This window comes from Erpetoichthys calabaricus, chromosome 1 (genome assembly GCF_900747795.2).
Source record: "Erpetoichthys calabaricus chromosome 1, fErpCal1.3, whole genome shotgun sequence".
NCBI lineage: Eukaryota > Metazoa > Chordata > Cladistia > Polypteriformes > Polypteridae > Erpetoichthys > Erpetoichthys calabaricus.
The window spans coordinates 354,834,407-354,851,726 of record NC_041394.2 but is presented as its reverse complement, the minus strand read 5'-3'; the positions used below and the strand labels follow the sequence as shown (position 1 = coordinate 354,851,726).

Sequence of the window (17,320 nt, the reverse complement as noted above, 5' to 3'; positions counted from 1 at the left end):
TCACATGTCCATACCACTTCAGCCTGCTTTCCTGTACTTTCTTAGATATCTCTCCCACTTGGGTTATGCCTCATTTCTTATTCTTTTCTTGTAACTCCACACATTGATTTCTGCATATCCAACTTCTTTACTGCCCAAGTCTTGGCACCATACATCATTGTTGATCTTACCACCATCTTTTAACCTTCACTTTAATTCATTGATCTGATACCTACATCATTTTCTCCAACATTGTTCACAGACCGATTATTTCACTTTTTATTGACTAGATCACAATTCCAGTGGGTCAGAAGCTTATACACTTTGTTAATATTTAGTAGCATTGACTTTAAATTGTTTTAATTTGAGCCAAATGTTTTGGGTCGCCTTCCATAGGTTGCTGGAATTTAGGCCCATTCCTCCAGACTGAACTGGTGTAACTGGAACAGGTTTGTAGACCTCTTGTGCTCATATGCCTTCTTTCAGTTTGAATTGAGGTCAGGGCTTTGTGATGGCCTCTCCAGTCCCTTGACCTTGTTGCCCTTAAGCAATTTCACCATAACTTTGGAGGTCTGTTTGGGGTCCTTGTCCATCTGGATGACTCATTTGTGACAAATTCCTTGCTGATCTTTTGAGATGTTGCTGCAGTGTCTCTCCATCATTTTCCTTCCTCGTGATGCCATCTAGTTTGTGAAGTGCACCAGTCCCTTATGCAGCAAAGGTAAATGCCCTGTAACCACACACCCCGACTCCCCAAACAATCTATATAACATGATGCTTCCACCTCCATGCTTGACGGTTGGGATGGTGTTCTTTGACTTGCAATCCTCACAGTCTTTCATCCCAACATCATGGTGGTCATTATGGCCAAACGGTGCATTCTTAGCTTCATCAGAGCAGAGGACATTTCTCCAAAGGGTAAAATCTAAACCCCATGTGCCACTGCAGACTGCCTTCTTTAGGAGCAGTGGCTTCTTCCTTGCTGAGTAGCATCCTTTGAAGGTTACATCGATCTAGGACTCGTTTTTGTGTGGATATCCGTACTCATCTGCCCATTTCCTTCAGCATCTTCACAAGGTTCTTTGCTGCTGTTCTGGGGTTGATTTGCATTTTTCATGCCAAAGTCCGTACTTTTCTGGGTGGCAAACAGTCCAAATTCTGTTCACTTATCTTCATGTCTGTCTGTGATCTGATTCTCTGTACAGTCATGGCCAAAGGTTTTGATAGATACTTTATTAATCCCCAAAGGGAAATTCACATACTCCAGCAGCAGCATACTAATAAAGAAAATATTAAATTAAAGAGTGATAACAATGCAGTGCAAGGTGGAGAGTGCAAGGCAGGTATAACAGACTATAATCTTGTATAATTTTAACGTTTACCCCCCCCCCCCGGGAGGAATCGAAGAGTCGCATAGTAATGGGGGAGGAACGATCTCCTCAGTCTGTCAGTGGAGCAGGACAGTGACAGCAGTCTGTTGCTGAAGCTGCTCCTCTGTCTGGAGATGATCCTGTTCAGTGGATGCGGTGGATTCTCCATAATTGATAGGAGCCTGCTGAGCGCCTGTTGCTCTGCCACAGATGTCAAACTGTCCAGCTCCATGCCAACAATAGAGCCTGCCTTCCTCACCAGTCTGTCCTAGCCGTTTCTGGATACGCACATACTGAGGTCTTTCTGTAAGATAGTCCTTGATCCATGCCACCAGGTATGAATCTACTCCCATTTCTGTCAGCTTGTCCCTAAGGAGCAGAGGTTGGATGGTGTTGAAGGCGCTAGAGAAGTCTAGAAACAATTCTTACAGCACGACTGCCTCTGTCCAAGTGGGAGAGGGATCGGTGTAGCATATGGATGATGGCATCCTCCGCCATCTGATGGCACCCCGCTTCGAGCTGCAGCCAGTGATGATCTTCATCCCATCCCACACTTCCTTCATGCTGTTATTCTGCAACTTCTGCTCCAGCTTTCTCCTGTACTGCTCCTTCACAACCCTGAGCTGGACTCGGAGTTCCTTCTGCATGCGCTTGAGCTCATGCTGATCACCGCCTTTAAAAGCCCTTTTCTTCTGGTTCAAAAGGCCCTTGATGTCACTTGTAATCCATGGCTTGTTGTTAGCATAGCAGCGTACTGTTCTTACTGGAACTACAATGTCCATACAGAAGTTGATGTAGTCAGTAGTGCAATCAACAACCTCCTCAATGTTCTCACTATAAGATCCCTGCAGGATATCCAAGTCCATAGTTCCACTCTCTCAGAGCCTGCTCTGCTTCAGGGGACCACTTCCTGAATGAGCGTGTAGTTGTAGGTAGGACCCTCACTCTTGGTTTGTAGTGAGGCTGAAGCAGAACCAGGTTATGATCTGGTTTCCCAAGTGCAGGCAGCGGGGTGGCACTGTATGCGTCTTTAATGTTTGCATACAGTAAGTCAATAGTCTTATTTCCCCGGGTGTTACAGTCCACATACTGGGAGAATGCAGGTAATGTTTTGTCCAGCGTCACATGGTTAAAGTCTCCAGAGATTAGCACAAGTGCCTCAGGGTGCTGTGTTTGTAGTTTAGCAGCAGCGGCGTGCATGATGTCACCCGCTATCTCCACCCGAGGTGGGATGTAGACAATAACAACAATGACATGTCCAAACTCTCTGGGCAAGTAATAGGGACGCAGACTTACAGCCAACAGTTCGATGTCCCTGCAGCAAGTGGAGATTTTGACCATTACATGTCCAGAGTTGCACCACCTTGTGTTCACATAGAGGGTGAGACACATGATTGAGACACAAATATAATTTTCAGTGTTTTTATATTTTATGTCAGATGTTTCTATGGGGGTGGCATGATGGCACAGTGGGTAGCGCTGCTGCCTCGCAGTAAGGAGACCCGGGTTCACTTCCCGAGTCTCCCCAACATGGAGTTTGCATGTTCTCCCCGTGTCTGCGTGGGTTTCCTCCAACAGTCCAAAGACATGCAGGTTAGGTGCATTGGCGATCCGAAATTGTCCCTAGTGTGTTTTTGGTGTGTGTGTGTGTGTCTGCGTGCCCACCCTGCGGTGCGCTGGCGCCCTGCCCGGGGTTTGTTTCCTGCCTTGCGCCCTGTGTTGGCTGGGTTTGGTTCCTGCAGACTCCTGTAGCCCTGCAGTTAGGATATAGTGGCTTGGATAATAGATGGATGGATGTTTCTATGGTATACTGAAGTAGAATTACAAGCATTTCAGAAGTTTCAAAGGCTTTTATTGACAATTTCATTAAGTTTTTGCAGAGAGTCAATAATAATAATAATAAAACCTCTGCAATTTGCCCTGGCAGGCTGACAATCAACTTCTGGGCCAAATCCTGACTGATGGCAGCAGCCTATTCTTGTATAATCAATGCTTGGAGTTTGTCAGAATTGGTGGGTTTTTGTTTGTCCACCCACCTCTTGAGGATTGACCACAATATCTCAATGGGATTAAGGTCTGGGGAGTTTCCTGGCCATGGTCCCAAAATTTTCTCTGAGACACTTAGTTCTCACTTTTGCCTTCTGACCCGGTGCTCCATCATGCTGGTGAGAAAGAATATTTAGAATTACTGTGCTTCAGCCTTTCCAAATAATAAAAGTATGATGGCTAATAGAATACAAAATGCTAAGCTTAAGAATGTATTTTGTATTAAACTAATGTAATGTACTGAATTAACTTTTATGTAACCTTTGATATTGTATAAGCTATGTGCATTCTGAAAAAATGAAGACGTGAGTATTGTCTAAATCTGCTTAGGTTGCACACACCCTGTGACAGTTAGCTGGGCGATCGCTGCAGTTGCTCTTGTGTGTATTTATGCTGACATGGGCTATTGCTTAAGACTGTGAATGTGCTAATAACTCTTAACTGTTAGAAACACTCGGTGCTCTCCTGCATGTTCCAATCCAGGGTGTGACTGCAAGCTATAATGATCTATGTATGACCTCAAAATGAATGGCCGCGTTTCTGTTTTTTCTTCTTGTCGAAGAACTTGAGTATAAAGAAAGATAGACGTCCTGCTAGCAGGCGAGAGGTTTGTAGCAGTATGAACTTTCAGTAGCTGCTGCCTCTCTGACTCGCCAAGAATAAAGAAATTGCTTTTTACTTTAAACTAGTGTTTGTCTCCTGTTGTTACCAACTTCAGCGTCCACACTGGATTGTTCATTGTTGGCGTCCAAACTGTTGTTGGATGGTTGGGAGAAGTTGCTCTCAGAGGATGTTTTGGTACCATCTGTGTTCTTAGGCACCACCAGTTCAGAGCTTGCTCAGGAATGGCAGCAGGCAGGTGTGAGTGAGGTGAAGACTTTTGGACAATGGCTCTGGTGGGTGTCAAGAAGGGCAGCAAAGAAGCCAAGAAAAACATCAGGGACAGACTGATATTCTTGGATTGGACTGCCAAGGACTGCTGGGTTCAAGTTATTTTCTCTGGTGAATCCCCTTTCTGATTGTTTGGGCATCCGGAAAAAAATTAAAGGTGAGCGGCGCTAAGGTCAGTCCTGCATCAGGTCAACAGTAAAGCATCCTGAGACCATTCATGTCACGTGGGGTTGCCTCTCAGCCAAGGGAGTGCAGGGCCCACTCACATTTTTTGCCTAAGAACACAGCCATGAATAAAGAATGGGACCAAATCAGAGAGCAACTTCTCCCAACCATCCATGAACAGTTTGGTGACCAAAAATGCCTTTTACAGCATGATGGAGCACCGGGCCATTAGGATTTGGCCCAGAAGTTGATGGACAGATAGCATGCCAGGGCGAATTGCAGAGGCCTTTTAAGAGAAAGAAGGGCCATCAATGCAAATCTCCAGAGGAGCAGCTTCAGCGACTCTCCAATTGCACCCGGGGGGTAAATGTTAACATTATACAAAGTTATTGTCTGTTATAGCTACATTTTTATCACTCTTTAATTTAATATTGTTTTTAACAGTATGCTGCTGCTGGAGTATGTGAATTTCCCCTTGGGATTAATAAAGTATCTATCTAAATATTGACTCTTTGCATAAACTTTATATTACTAGGGTGTTGTACCGTGTTAGCCATTATGAATGTAGTGAGAAGTCCAGCAAAGTGACCCCTATTATTGGCTAACTAAAAAGATTACAATATGCGCGCTTTCGAGGCAACTCAGACCCCTTCTTCAGGCAAGATGTAATAAACATTATGTAATTCTAAATTAAAGCCTATGAAGTGCTTGTTGTTGTACTGTACTTCAGTATACCATAGAAACGTCTGAGAAAAATATCTAAAAACACTCAAGCAGCAAACTTCGTGAAAACCAACACCTGGGATATTCTCAAAACTTTTGGCCACAGCCACAGCTGTAAATCCGCTGCCGCTCCTCCACCACCAGTCTCAGCGCCGCGTATTTCTTTCTGTTATGACCAATTACACTTTACTATGAGGATGGCGCAGCCAATCAGCAGAAAGCTCGTCTTTCTTCGGGCGACAAGGCGGGATGCATGACGTCACAATGTAGAAACAACAAACTTCCCCAGCACGTGTGGACGCGGTTCATTGTATAGAAAACCTCAGCACCGAGGAGCAGGGGGTGAGTAAACGAAGTTAGTTTGTTTATTTAAAAAAATATATATGGAGGAGGATTGTCCGTACTTTTAGGCCCGAACCGAGTGGCACATTCGTCTCCATCGTCTTTCCTTTCTCTTTATTTCGAGTGCTGATTGATTCCGCGTCTTCTCCCCGCTTGCTTCGTTCATCTTTTTGTATTTTCAGTCCTCTCGTCACGTTTCTCCTTCCGATTTTTCTGCGACCTCGTTCATGTCCGGTCGGTGATATGGAAGAGGGAAAAAAAAAATATAATGAAAATAAAAAGAATACGAAATGCCCTCGTCCGTGTGGCGCGTTACTCGTAATACACCTCGATCACAATACCATTCCTGGCTAACCTGACTATACTTTTCTTTTGTGATGTGTAATGTGGTGACCCCCCATGCTCTCTCAATCCTCATGAGGTCGCAGGAAAGTGGTGTGTGGCGCTCCTGATATCTATGCAAAAGGACGAAGGTCCAAATCTTTAGAGTCCTGGGGCTTCATGTATAACGCCGTGCGTAGAACTCACACTATAACATGACGTAAGCACAAAAGCGGGATTGTGCGTACGCACAGAAAAATCCAGATGTAGGAATCTGTGCGCACGCAAAATTTCACGTTCTTCCACTACATAAATCCCGATCAGCGTGAAAAGTAACGCACGTGCACGCGCCTTCTGTCCCGCCCCAACTCCTCCCAGAATTACGCCTCTTTGAAGATGCAAATCAATATAAATAGCCTTCTGGCAAAAGCGCAGGGGAAAATATAAGAATTTCAGCGAATACCAAGTGGAGGCAAAGGAAAAACCTACTATTTGTTGGTTTAAACAGTGGTATAATCAACAAAAGAAAGTTGATCGAGTGACACAGTGTCTGAGAAACTCGAAAGATCAAGTTCACAAAGTCGCACAGTACCCGAAATAAAAAAAGAAATCACATATCAAAGTCGGCGTGAAAAGGCGACTCGTAGCCCACCGTCTGAGTGTCATATGAAAGCTTATTAGGGTACAGACAAAAAAAAAAAAATTGGCACACAGTGAGGGAAAAAAGCACGAAATGTCAACTTTAATCTCGAAATTTCCACTTTAATCACGCAGTTTATTTTGCCATTAAAGTAGAACATCATAAACTTCATCTTAAAATCGTTTATTTTACTAGTTTCTCAAGTAGCACATTAAATGCTTTGTTCTGTATTTGATCTTCTATGTGCTCTATGTGTGTGAATCACTACGTGCTTCCGTTCTTTCCCTTTCTCCGACAGGACACAGAATCCATTACATTCGAGATATTACAGCTCTCTGAATAATTAAAATACTGAGATGTATACGTGATATCATTTTCATGATGATAGCAATGAAAGCATGTTATTAAACATGGGAACACGGTGGCGCAGTGATTGTTCATATCTCACGCAAGAGGCTTGCTGCGCCATGTGCGACCTTCGATGAAATAATTTATTACAGAAGTACTGTCTCTTTCAAACGTACTTTTATTTCTCCAAATACCCAATCGCCACACAATCAGCTCTGTAATAGACGTTAAGCCATCTGTAAGCTTAGAACGCCGATTCTTCAAAACTTTTAAGGATCATTGAAATATCTTCGTAGTACATGTTTAATTATTCTATCCGTCTATCCTTCCAGTGTCGCGTCAGCACCAGCAATAATACAGCGCAAGGCAGGAGCTATCCGTGAACTAGCGATACGCTGCGGCACCGTGTCCTCACATGTTTAATTATTAACAATGCAGATTATTTAAATGAAGTTAGTTTTATCTGTATACTATAAGCAACATATTTTGCTGCATTTCATCTTAAAAATGATATTGTCATCATACACGCTTTATAAAGTAGCGCAGGTTGTGCAATATTATAACTGTAGTGTAAGTTTACAGTGAGGTGATTGTACTTATATGTACAAACAGTTCTACAAGGAGCACTTGATGGACTGATTGAGTGCGTTTATAGTTCTTGGGATGAAACTGTTTCTGAAACGCGAGGTCCGTACAGGAAAGGCTTTGACGCTTTTTGCCGTGGTTGAGGTAGTGTGTACTTGAAACTGTATACCGATAATTCTCTTTCCGATCAGCTGCTGCTGTAATTCACACTCGGGATACAGTGATATAAATACTCCGAGTGGTGCAGTGAGAGTAATATGGAAAAAGATGATCCGCAGTGGCAACCCTTAACGGGAGCAGCTGAAAGAAGAACATGCAGTGAGCGTAACAACGCTAAAGCAGTTATGGTATTTGGAATACTATGGCTATTCCCTGGACCATTATATTGTTACAGGTTAATTACAATCAGATGCATTACACTAATAAACAATATGCAGTTAATTTCAGTGTATTTATAAAGCCGCGTCAGGAATGTGGAGCTAAGAAAGAAAGGATGAGCACACAGGAACAGTAGCACTGCTTTGACGCTGGGTGCTGCCAGTCTGCAAAACCGAGCGGAGAAATTGCGTACGCCAAGGTATGAGTTACCGTGGAAATGTGCGTGGCTTTACGCCAAGTTTAGGTTTTATACATCGCGATTTGAGCGTGGAAACATTCGTACGCAGCATTTCTGTGCGTACGCACCGTTTATACATGAGGCCCCTGGTGCTTCCTGTCTTGCTATATGGTTGCGAGACATGAATGCTATCTAGTGACCTGAGAGGATGACTGGACTCCTTTGGTACTGTGTCTCTCCGGAGAATCTTTGGATACCGTTGGTTTGACTTTGTGTCGAATGAGCGGTTACTCATGCAGTCCCGAATGAGGCACATTACCTGCATTGTGAGGGAGCGTCAGTTATGTCCATGTGGCGGGTTTCCCCGAGGGTGATCTGGCTTGTAAGATCCTCATTGTTAGGGACCCAAGTAGCTGGACCAGGCCAAGGGGTCGCCCATGTAACACCTGGCTGCGGCAGATAGAGGGCCATTTCCGGAGGGTGGGAGTGGACTGCCTGGGGGTTGCAAACCGGGATCCCAAGTTGTTTCGTCGTGTAGTGGGTGTGGCAACACACTGTACCAGTGCATGCTCCACAACTTGACTTGAATGTGGTGAAGCTTCAACGTTACCTCCATACTCGACAAACCCAGTGTTTACGTCCATCATCCACTTAGGGGGGACGTTCACGTGAAATTCTCAGAATATCGTCAGTCCCACAGCACATGTGTGTCTGCCTCACTTTTTCGAGACCCGTTTCAGCCTCTGATCACCTGCTAGTCTCCACTGGTTTATGGGAAAAGTCACCCCTCACATTCCACCCCCAACAGTGGGTTGTATTAAGTTACATGCGTATTACGTCACAATTTGTGTTTGTGTTTACCAGGGAATGTAGAAGAAGTACGTCGCTCAGTTAGATGCAGAAAGTTCGATGCGGTATTGCAAGTAAAGTCTAATCACAGACAAGAATGACAAAAATAAAATTTACCTTTTCTCTTTTTGGAATCTCTAGTTGTAGGGCATTGATTCCTTCTCTTTTGCCGACTATATCGGTTGACTGTGCTAAGTATTGCTGTTTGTGAATCATCAGCATAGCCTAGTTTGAATTTAGGAACCCAGTCAGGGTTGACTTTATCCTGCATATATGCTGGTGCTCCTGTCAAAAAGATGCTTTGCTGAGTTACAAGAGAATTTGCTGATTTGGAGTTGAAAGCAAATACTTTGTATTTAATTAAAAGAAAACCTTTCAATAATTACAAATCTTTTCAGAATGGATTTTTTGCTTCAAGATAAAAACTCGCTATGAAGTACATGATGGTTTTAACATTTCATCATTACTTGTGTCACTTTTATATCCCTATTTTGGAAGGCAGTAGCGTGTACGTATGTATGTGTTATAACTGTAGACCAGATAGCAGCTTTTGATGCTGCCAGTAATCGGCGTCACATTTTTTTACTTAGCATAGCATTCCCGAAAGATAAACTGCAGTTTGAAATATTTACTGCATTTATAAAAGTAAATGTGTGTGGATCTAACCTACCTGTAAGGAAATGCTTGGAACACACAACGTGCCACTTCCTGACAGTATGGTTGTTCAAGTTTTTCCGATTGATGGCTTTTAGCCAAGCTTTCCATTAGTTCTTTGGTTTCTTTTCCTTGATTTTTACAAACTGAAGGTATACAAAAGAAACTTAGCATAGGATTTTTCTTGCTGCTGTTACTACAGCCAAACACACAACAGTCGAGAGTCATGGTCGTCCAACTCGTTCCCTGGTAAAATGGCCGCCGCTTCGTTTTCATTTGTGCGTACTTTGATAATGACGTCAGCTTAATACAACCCATTCGCCTCTCACAATTTGCCCCCTGTAGATAATGAATAGGTTAGATAAATGTAATTAATGTACCTAATTTTTTATTTCTTGTAATTTATTTTAGTTTAATAAATGCACATGTTAAAAGTGCCAAAAAAATTAAACATGCCCTTTGCAGGTGGAACGTTTTTCACAAACCCAGATGCCATGTTGTTCATTTACCATTCTCTTTGAAAACACGTAAATGTGGTTGTCATTATCTACCAATTTTCTTTTGCCTCTTATTGACAGAACTCTTTGCCATTGTAAATTTTTATAATATACGGCGCGGTGCATATATATTGATATTGCACTGCCTGCGACACTGCTTGTTCTTCAGCACCGCGATGCACCGTAGATAGTCAGGTGGCAAAAACTGCAAACCTGGCAGGATCTAATCGATAATATTTTAGAATAAGAAGAAATAATTATTTCCGCATTTCTTTTCCTTCTCCATTTATATAATATTTATTTATTTATTTTTGCCCTATTAAAATCAACAATTTAGGTACGATTGCAAGCCTTAAGCAGTTCTCCTTTGGCCATGCTCTCCTTCTCAGGGGTGGGGTTTGATTTGTCTTTAATCCTATTTTTTTGTATAAATTGATCTATTTGTACGGAATGATTACAATAAAATGAATAAACAAAATAAAAAAATAAAAAAAAACTGCAAACGCGTGCTGCGTACCGGCCGTAGTGTGTTCGGACGCATTGAATTGTGTAACAGTGCTGACGAAAAAATTCTGTTAAATCCAGTAACTCTAATTCTATGGAACACTATTTTGATATTTAAAATAAAATCAAAATTTAAAAAAATACAGGTTATAGTAATTTTAAACAGTTTAAATGATTCAGGTAGGATAGCAAAAAATATCCGGTGAAATTGTATTGGGGGCGAAGTGGGTGGGGGGGTGTAACTTTTCCAGATCCCGTCTCCGCTCTGCCTCAGTGTTTATTTATTTTTTTCGATTTATACGTCATCAGTCTGCGTGAAGTGCGCAGGGGTGACAAATCCTTCTGCAGGTGCAGCTTAGACTTCTTTGTCACTTCATTCAGTGGCCCCCTTGATGGATCCCAGAGGGTCAGTTTCACTTGGACGTTGTCGAACAGCACTAGGATTGAAATCAACGAGTGGGGAGGTAATGCTGAGCTTTCACCCAACATAGAGTACAATAAAAAGTAAAACCCATAAGGCGGAGAAGATGTTCGTAATTAAAAACCACTTTGAAATTCGATCATTATTTTTTTTTCAATTACAGTTGTATGCTTATCAGAAATCGAGAGCTCATTCCAGTTTCATTCATCAAATAGCCTTTACACAGGGCCATCTTAACGCGTGGGCACACTGGGCAGTTGCCCTCATGTAAATGCCCTCTGTCCTGGGGCCTCTTCTTTTTATTATTTACCTTCTTCCCCTTGGCAATATTTTTCGCAAATATAACATTAATTTTCACTGTTATGCTGATGACACCCAGCTCTACCTTGCTGGTAATCCCACCTCCTCTTTTCCACCACCCTCGCTTATTGACTGCATTGCTGAAATTAAATCCTGGTTTTCTTCGAATTTTCTTAAATTAAACAGTGATAAAACTGAGGTTCTCCTCATTGGTTCAAAATCATCATTATCCAAAACCAATAATCTTTCTCTCTTATTATTGATGACTTTGTTGCTTCCCCATCATCTCAGGTCAAGAGTCTGGGTGTCATCCTCGACAGTACTCTATCCTTCCAATCTCACATTAATAACATCACCTGGTCTGCTTACTTCCACCTACGTAATATTAAATCGTATTCGCCTCTCCCTCACTCCTCATACCACTGCCATTCTTGTTCAAAGTCTTGTCACTTCTCAGCTGGACTACTGCAATTCACTCCTTTTTGGTCTCCCGAATAAATCTTTTCATAAGCTTCAGTTAGTCCAGAATTCTGCAGCACGTATCATCACTCAAATCCCATCTATTCACCATATTACTCCGGTCTTGCAGCAGCTTCATTGGCTCCCGATTAAGTTTCGTATTGATTTTAAGATTCTACTATTAACATTTAAGGCTATCCATAACCTCGCCCCTCCATATCTGTCTGACCTTCTTCATGTTGCCATTCCATCCCGTAACCTTAGATCCTCTTCCTCCACCCATCTGACTGTCCCTCCCGCCCGTCTAACCACCATGGGGAGCAGAGCTTTCAGCCGTTCTGCTCCCAAGCTCTGGAATTCATTGCCTGCGGATCTCCGAACTATCAAATCATATTCATCCTTCAAATGTAAACTTAAAACGCATCTGTTTAAAATGGCTTTTTCTTTTTCCTCCTGATTATAATGGTTTTGTTTGGTTTTAATTTCTAGATTTTCTGATGTTTTAAGTTTTTTATAATTGTGTCTTTTATTTAATTTATTTATTTATTTATTGTTGTTCGGTGTCCTTGAGTTCCCTGAAAGGCGCCTTGTATAAATAAAATGTATTATTATTATTATTAAATCTATGTATGTTGTGACTTGCTGAGTGGTCCAGTGGGTATGGGTCCGAGTGCACTGCTTTGCCTGGGGGGGGCCTATAATGCTGTTAAGATGGCCCAGCCTTTGCGCCACTAATTTTGATTTGGATTAAATCCACCTTATGAATTACAGTAGCCTTCCAGAGCTGAGAAATATTTCTCTCTATTATAATAAAAAAAAAAGAAAAATCCTGGGACAACAAGACTTTTTCAGAGAGATACTTTCACGTCCCGGGAGATGAGACTTTGTCTTTTATTAACCGGGCATAGTTAAATCTCTTGGCACAAAGAGTAGATGACAAAGTAGAATGTCATCAATAATTTAAAAATGTTGGCGCGATACACATGCAGAGCAGATTAGAGATAATGGAAGTACGAAAATTCGAAAGTCTCAAAAAAACTGATTGCATTAGCGCAAAGAAACTGAAATTATTACTCTGTGAAACAGCAAACAGCAAAAACAGCAAACAGAGATTAAATACATTGTTCGGAATTAAACTTTAAGTCAGACACTTGTAGATCGTCTGATTCGCATTGCCATCAGGGAAAAGTAGTGTTTCTTCCCAATGAAGAGGCATATCCATGAGAATTAAGATTTGTTGTTTGTTGAAAGTGAAATCCGCATATGCAAGTGGCAGAGACACAAAGTGGCTGGCACATAGTGCAGGCCAGGTGGTTGGCGAGGGAAGCGTGCAGGGGGTGAAGCCCACTAGTTTTGCTAATTTTTAAAGCCATTTCCTTTGAGGTTGAGACACATTGTAGACAGCAAAAAATAAATAAAATACACTCGAGGAAAACTTTTTTTTCCTTTAAAACTCCATAACTCATAGCTCTGGCTGATTGGAAAACTCCAAATGATTTCTTTGAAATGGTCCCATTCAGCTCCTGTTCTTTAGCACAGCTCATGAGAAAACACTGTCATTTGTTTTGCTGTTGGTGGTGAAAAAAGTGCTTCTGTATGTCAAAGGGAAATGAAATGAAGAGCGCTGGAAGGTAGGTGTGATTCAAAATCTCCGTGGGTCACCAAAAGCAACAAGTCTGAAAATGTTTGCATGGCGGTACATTTGGGGATTTAGTTAAAATATTCAAGTTTCTAATGTATAACAATTTAGTTACTTCATCAAAGAGTCAGTTAGTGTGTTTTTGCTTATTAAAGTGATACTTGAATGCAATTGCATGCCCTAGTAGAGAAATATTTATCTTTGCTTTTTAATAGCACTTTACAATGTCATGTTGTTAAAAACAGAGCCAAGGTAGACTTGTGTTGGCTCGACAGCTTTATAGAGAGCAGAGGACAGAATAAATTTTGTAAAAATGTCATTGACTGAGGTACTGTTGTTCCTTGGGGAAGGTCTGTACAGATCACGCCACATACACACAGAGTAAGGACAAAAAAGTTGCATCTACAGTGGGTATAGAAAAGAATCGCCCCTTTCGAAATATTCCTTTTTTTTTTTTTTTTTTTTTTTGCATTACAGCCTTAAATGAAAACACACAAATAATAATAATTCTTTACATTTATATAGCGCTTTTACCAATATTTCTTCCCAGCTTTACTTACTCAATGCACCCTCTAACATCCAAGTGAAAGAAATCACAGCTACAGTTCAGAAGAATTATAAAAAATCAAAAACAAGACCTACTGAGATTAATAAAGGACCCCCCCCCCCCCCCCCGTCAATGTCATTTTGTTGAACCCCCTTGTGCTTTAATGACAGCCTTAAGTCTGTTGATTCTTCTCTATCAGCTTTGCCCATCTAGATTGAGCCCACTCAATATTTGCCCCCCACTCCTCTTTACAGTTTAACTGTAAGTTCTGTCACATTGGATGGTGAGTGTTGGTGGTCTGCTATCTTCAGATCTTTCCACAGATTTTCATTGTGATTTAGGTCTGGGCTCTGACTGGTCACACCAGGACATTCACTTTTTTCTCCTTCTGCCACTGTGTGGTCCATTTTGCTGTGTGCTTCGGGTTGTTGTCGTGTTGAAAGGTGAACATTCTGCCCATCTTCAACTTTCTGGCAGAGGGTAGCAGGTTTTCCTCAAGAATTTGATGGTATTTTGCCCCATCCATTTTACCTTCTACCCTAACAAGAGCCCCTGGCCCCCCACAAAAGGATGCTGCCCCCTCCATGCTTTACTGTAGGTATGATGTGTTGTGGATGGTGAGCTGCATTGGTGAACCGTTTGGTTTTGAGGCCAAATAGTTTGATTTTGGTCTCCTCTGACCATAAGACCTTTTTCACTTGGCATCAGAATCTTCAAGGTGCATTTTGGCAAAGCTCAAATGAGCCTTAATGTGGCCTTTCTTCAGAAGTGGCTTTTTCCTTGCGACCCTTCCGAACAAGCCACAATTGTGGAGCACTTGTCAAATTGTTCACATGCACACAATGACCACTCTTTGCCATAAAATCCTGTAACTCCTTCAAAGTGGCCATTGGCCTCTCGGTTGCCTCTCTTACCAGTTTCCTCCTTGCTCTTCCATCCACTTTGGAGGGCTGGCCAGATCCAGGGAGGGTCCTTGTAGCACCAAACAGTTGCTGCCACTTTATGATGGACTTTACCGAGCTCCTTAGGATTGATGAGGCCTTTGAGATTTTTTTATCTCCATCTCCTGCCTTATGTTTGTCCACAACTCTATCCCGGAGATCTTTTGAAAGTGGCTGGCCACCCATAGTCCGTTGTTTGCTGACAGTTGCACTATCAAGCAAGGGGATGAATGCTCCAGGAACAGCTTCACTAGTCACACGCATTACAAGTGATCACAGGTGGAAGGAAGCCAGGAACTGCAATGGAAATGGTCGGCACCATCATCTGATTGAGTTTGGGGGTGGGGGGTCCTTTCTCAGGATTTCTTGTTTTTGTCTTTTTTAAATTCTTCTGAACTGTAGCTGTGATATCTTTCACTTGGATGTTACAGATTACATTGAGTAAGTAAAACTGGAAAAAATATTGGTTTGTGTGTTTTCATTTAAAAGAAATGGGAATATTTCGAAGGGGGGGATTCTTTTCTATAGCCCCTGTATATACAGTTGGGTCCATAAGTATTTGGATAGTGATAACAGTTTTCATAATTGTGGCTCTGTGCACCACCACAATGGATTTGAAATGAAGAAATAATTACATTATTGAAGGTATAGGCTTTCAGCATGAATTCCTCCTTAGTCGTGGCTGAGACGCCTGTCCTTCCACCTTGGCACTCACAGTAGGTGCCTGTCACATTTATATACAAAACAACACATACAAATAGTGATGCAAACACTTTGGATAATTTGTTGAATTCAAATGGCATGACCCACTCAAAACTGAGAGATGAAAGTAAATCAAAATGGCACTTTGGTTTGGGTTCAAAGTTCCTGTATTGTTTTTTTTTTACTGTGGTTTGGTGTCTCTAAACTGCCTGAACTGACTTCTTGAAGGAGATATTCTAACTGTTCTGGACTCCATTTTGTTCATCTGCTGTTCTTTCCACAGAGTGGAGGAGGATGAGTCTAACACTTTAACTTACATGGATGTGACAGAGGAGATGTACCAGTCTGACATGAATGTGATGGAGAAAAGGATCGTAAATATTAAGGAGGAGCACTGTGAACGGGAATACGCCCATCATCAACCGAAGAGTCGGTGCATTAAGAATGAGAATTGTGAACAGCAGGGGCCAGTGGGCATTAAGGAAGAGGCTAGGGAGAAGCCTGTCATCCGTGGCATACAGAGACGAGTCAAGGAGGAAGACCTTCAGTCAGAGTCTGGCCATTTGTGTGGATGTAGAGATGGAGGTGTAAGGGGATCAATTTCCCCTCGGGGTAAAAGATGTCCCATTCCGGAGCATTCTGTCAGCAAGAAGTCTGATATTTACTCTGATGCAAAGGCCAGTCGGGAAACATCATGGAGAGCACCAGGAGGCCAGTCATCACCTACAAATCAGTCTGGAGAAAGTAAGTGGAAATTAGTCAACACACACAGTTGAAATTTCAGCTCTTGTGGGAGTAATGTTTGAATATCAAATTTGTTAGAATTAGGGTTTTATTGTAAGCTATCCTGTACTGAAAATGTCTGTTCGTGGTTTTTTTTTTTTGTTTGTTTTATCACAGTGATTCTGACTATCACGTTTTTGATTTCATGATAAATTTAATATTTACTGTTGCGCCACAATGCCATCTTTGTTTTCCTGTGAGCACCACCCTTTCAGAGCACAGAGGTCGAGTGTCTCCTAGGCAGTCTGTCCCAGAATCCACCAGAATGAGCAACTACTTTTACACCATCAGATTGACGAGATAAAGGTCACCCTTCATGTCCCATCACTGTCTGAGATTGGTGGATGGCCCTGGTTAGCGTGCAGATAGGTAGACACCACATTCACTGTGTTGCCCAGTCGACATGATACATTCGTGCGTCCACCATATTGCGAGTGGCAAAAGTGCCATTTAAACTATTAGGTAAATGTGGAAACCGGGTTTTCTGATGAAAAAGCAATAACGTTTGAAACAGTATCGCTTACATACAACAGATTTTGGCGAATATTTTTATCCATTTATACACTAATAATGACAATTGTTGAATAATAATAATGAATAATTCCTCCCATATAAGTAACATTTCTCAGACTGCCACCTTCAATCTCTGAAACATTTCTAGACTTTGTCCTGTTCTTACGCAACACAGTACTGAAGTATTGTTTAATGCCCGAGTCACGTCACGTATAGATTGATGTAATGGTATTCTATCTGGCATCCCAAAAAAACTTATCCATCACTTACAACTTCTTCCAAATTCTGCTGCCAGGATAATAACCTGCTGTTCTAAATCCACTGAACATATTACACCTCTTCTCTCTCAGCTTCACGGGTTCCCTGTTAACTACAGAATACAATACAGTGAACCCTCGTTTATCACGGTTCATCTGTTCCAGACTCTACCGCGATAAATGAATTTTTGCGAAGTAGGATTCTTTAGAAGTCGAATATTTTTGCAGTTAAGAGTATAGAAAACCTGTTTACGACCTTCTAAATACGTTTTTTAACATTATTAGAGC

The 17,320-nt window shown here is 41.8% G+C and overlaps 2 protein-coding genes across 2 annotated transcripts in view; both read left to right on the top strand.

Annotated features, from left to right (window-relative positions):
• LOC114643527 (gastrula zinc finger protein XlCGF57.1-like) overlaps window positions 1-17,320 on the top strand; it is a 318,307-nt gene that overhangs the window by 38,893 nt on the left and 262,094 nt on the right. The window contains exon 2 of the mRNA XM_051926324.1: window positions 15,763-16,223. Within this exon, the coding sequence (XP_051782284.1) occupies window positions 15,763-16,223 (461 nt within the window). The remainder of the gene's footprint in view (window positions 1-15,762; window positions 16,224-17,320) is intronic.
• The window catches only part of LOC114665435 (zinc finger protein OZF-like), a 69,744-nt gene continuing 57,858 nt past the window's right edge, over window positions 5,435-17,320 (top strand). Inside the window, exon 1 of the mRNA XM_051926075.1 lies at window positions 5,435-5,516. The gene's annotated coding sequence lies outside the window, so the exon portion shown is untranslated. The remainder of the gene's footprint in view (window positions 5,517-17,320) is intronic.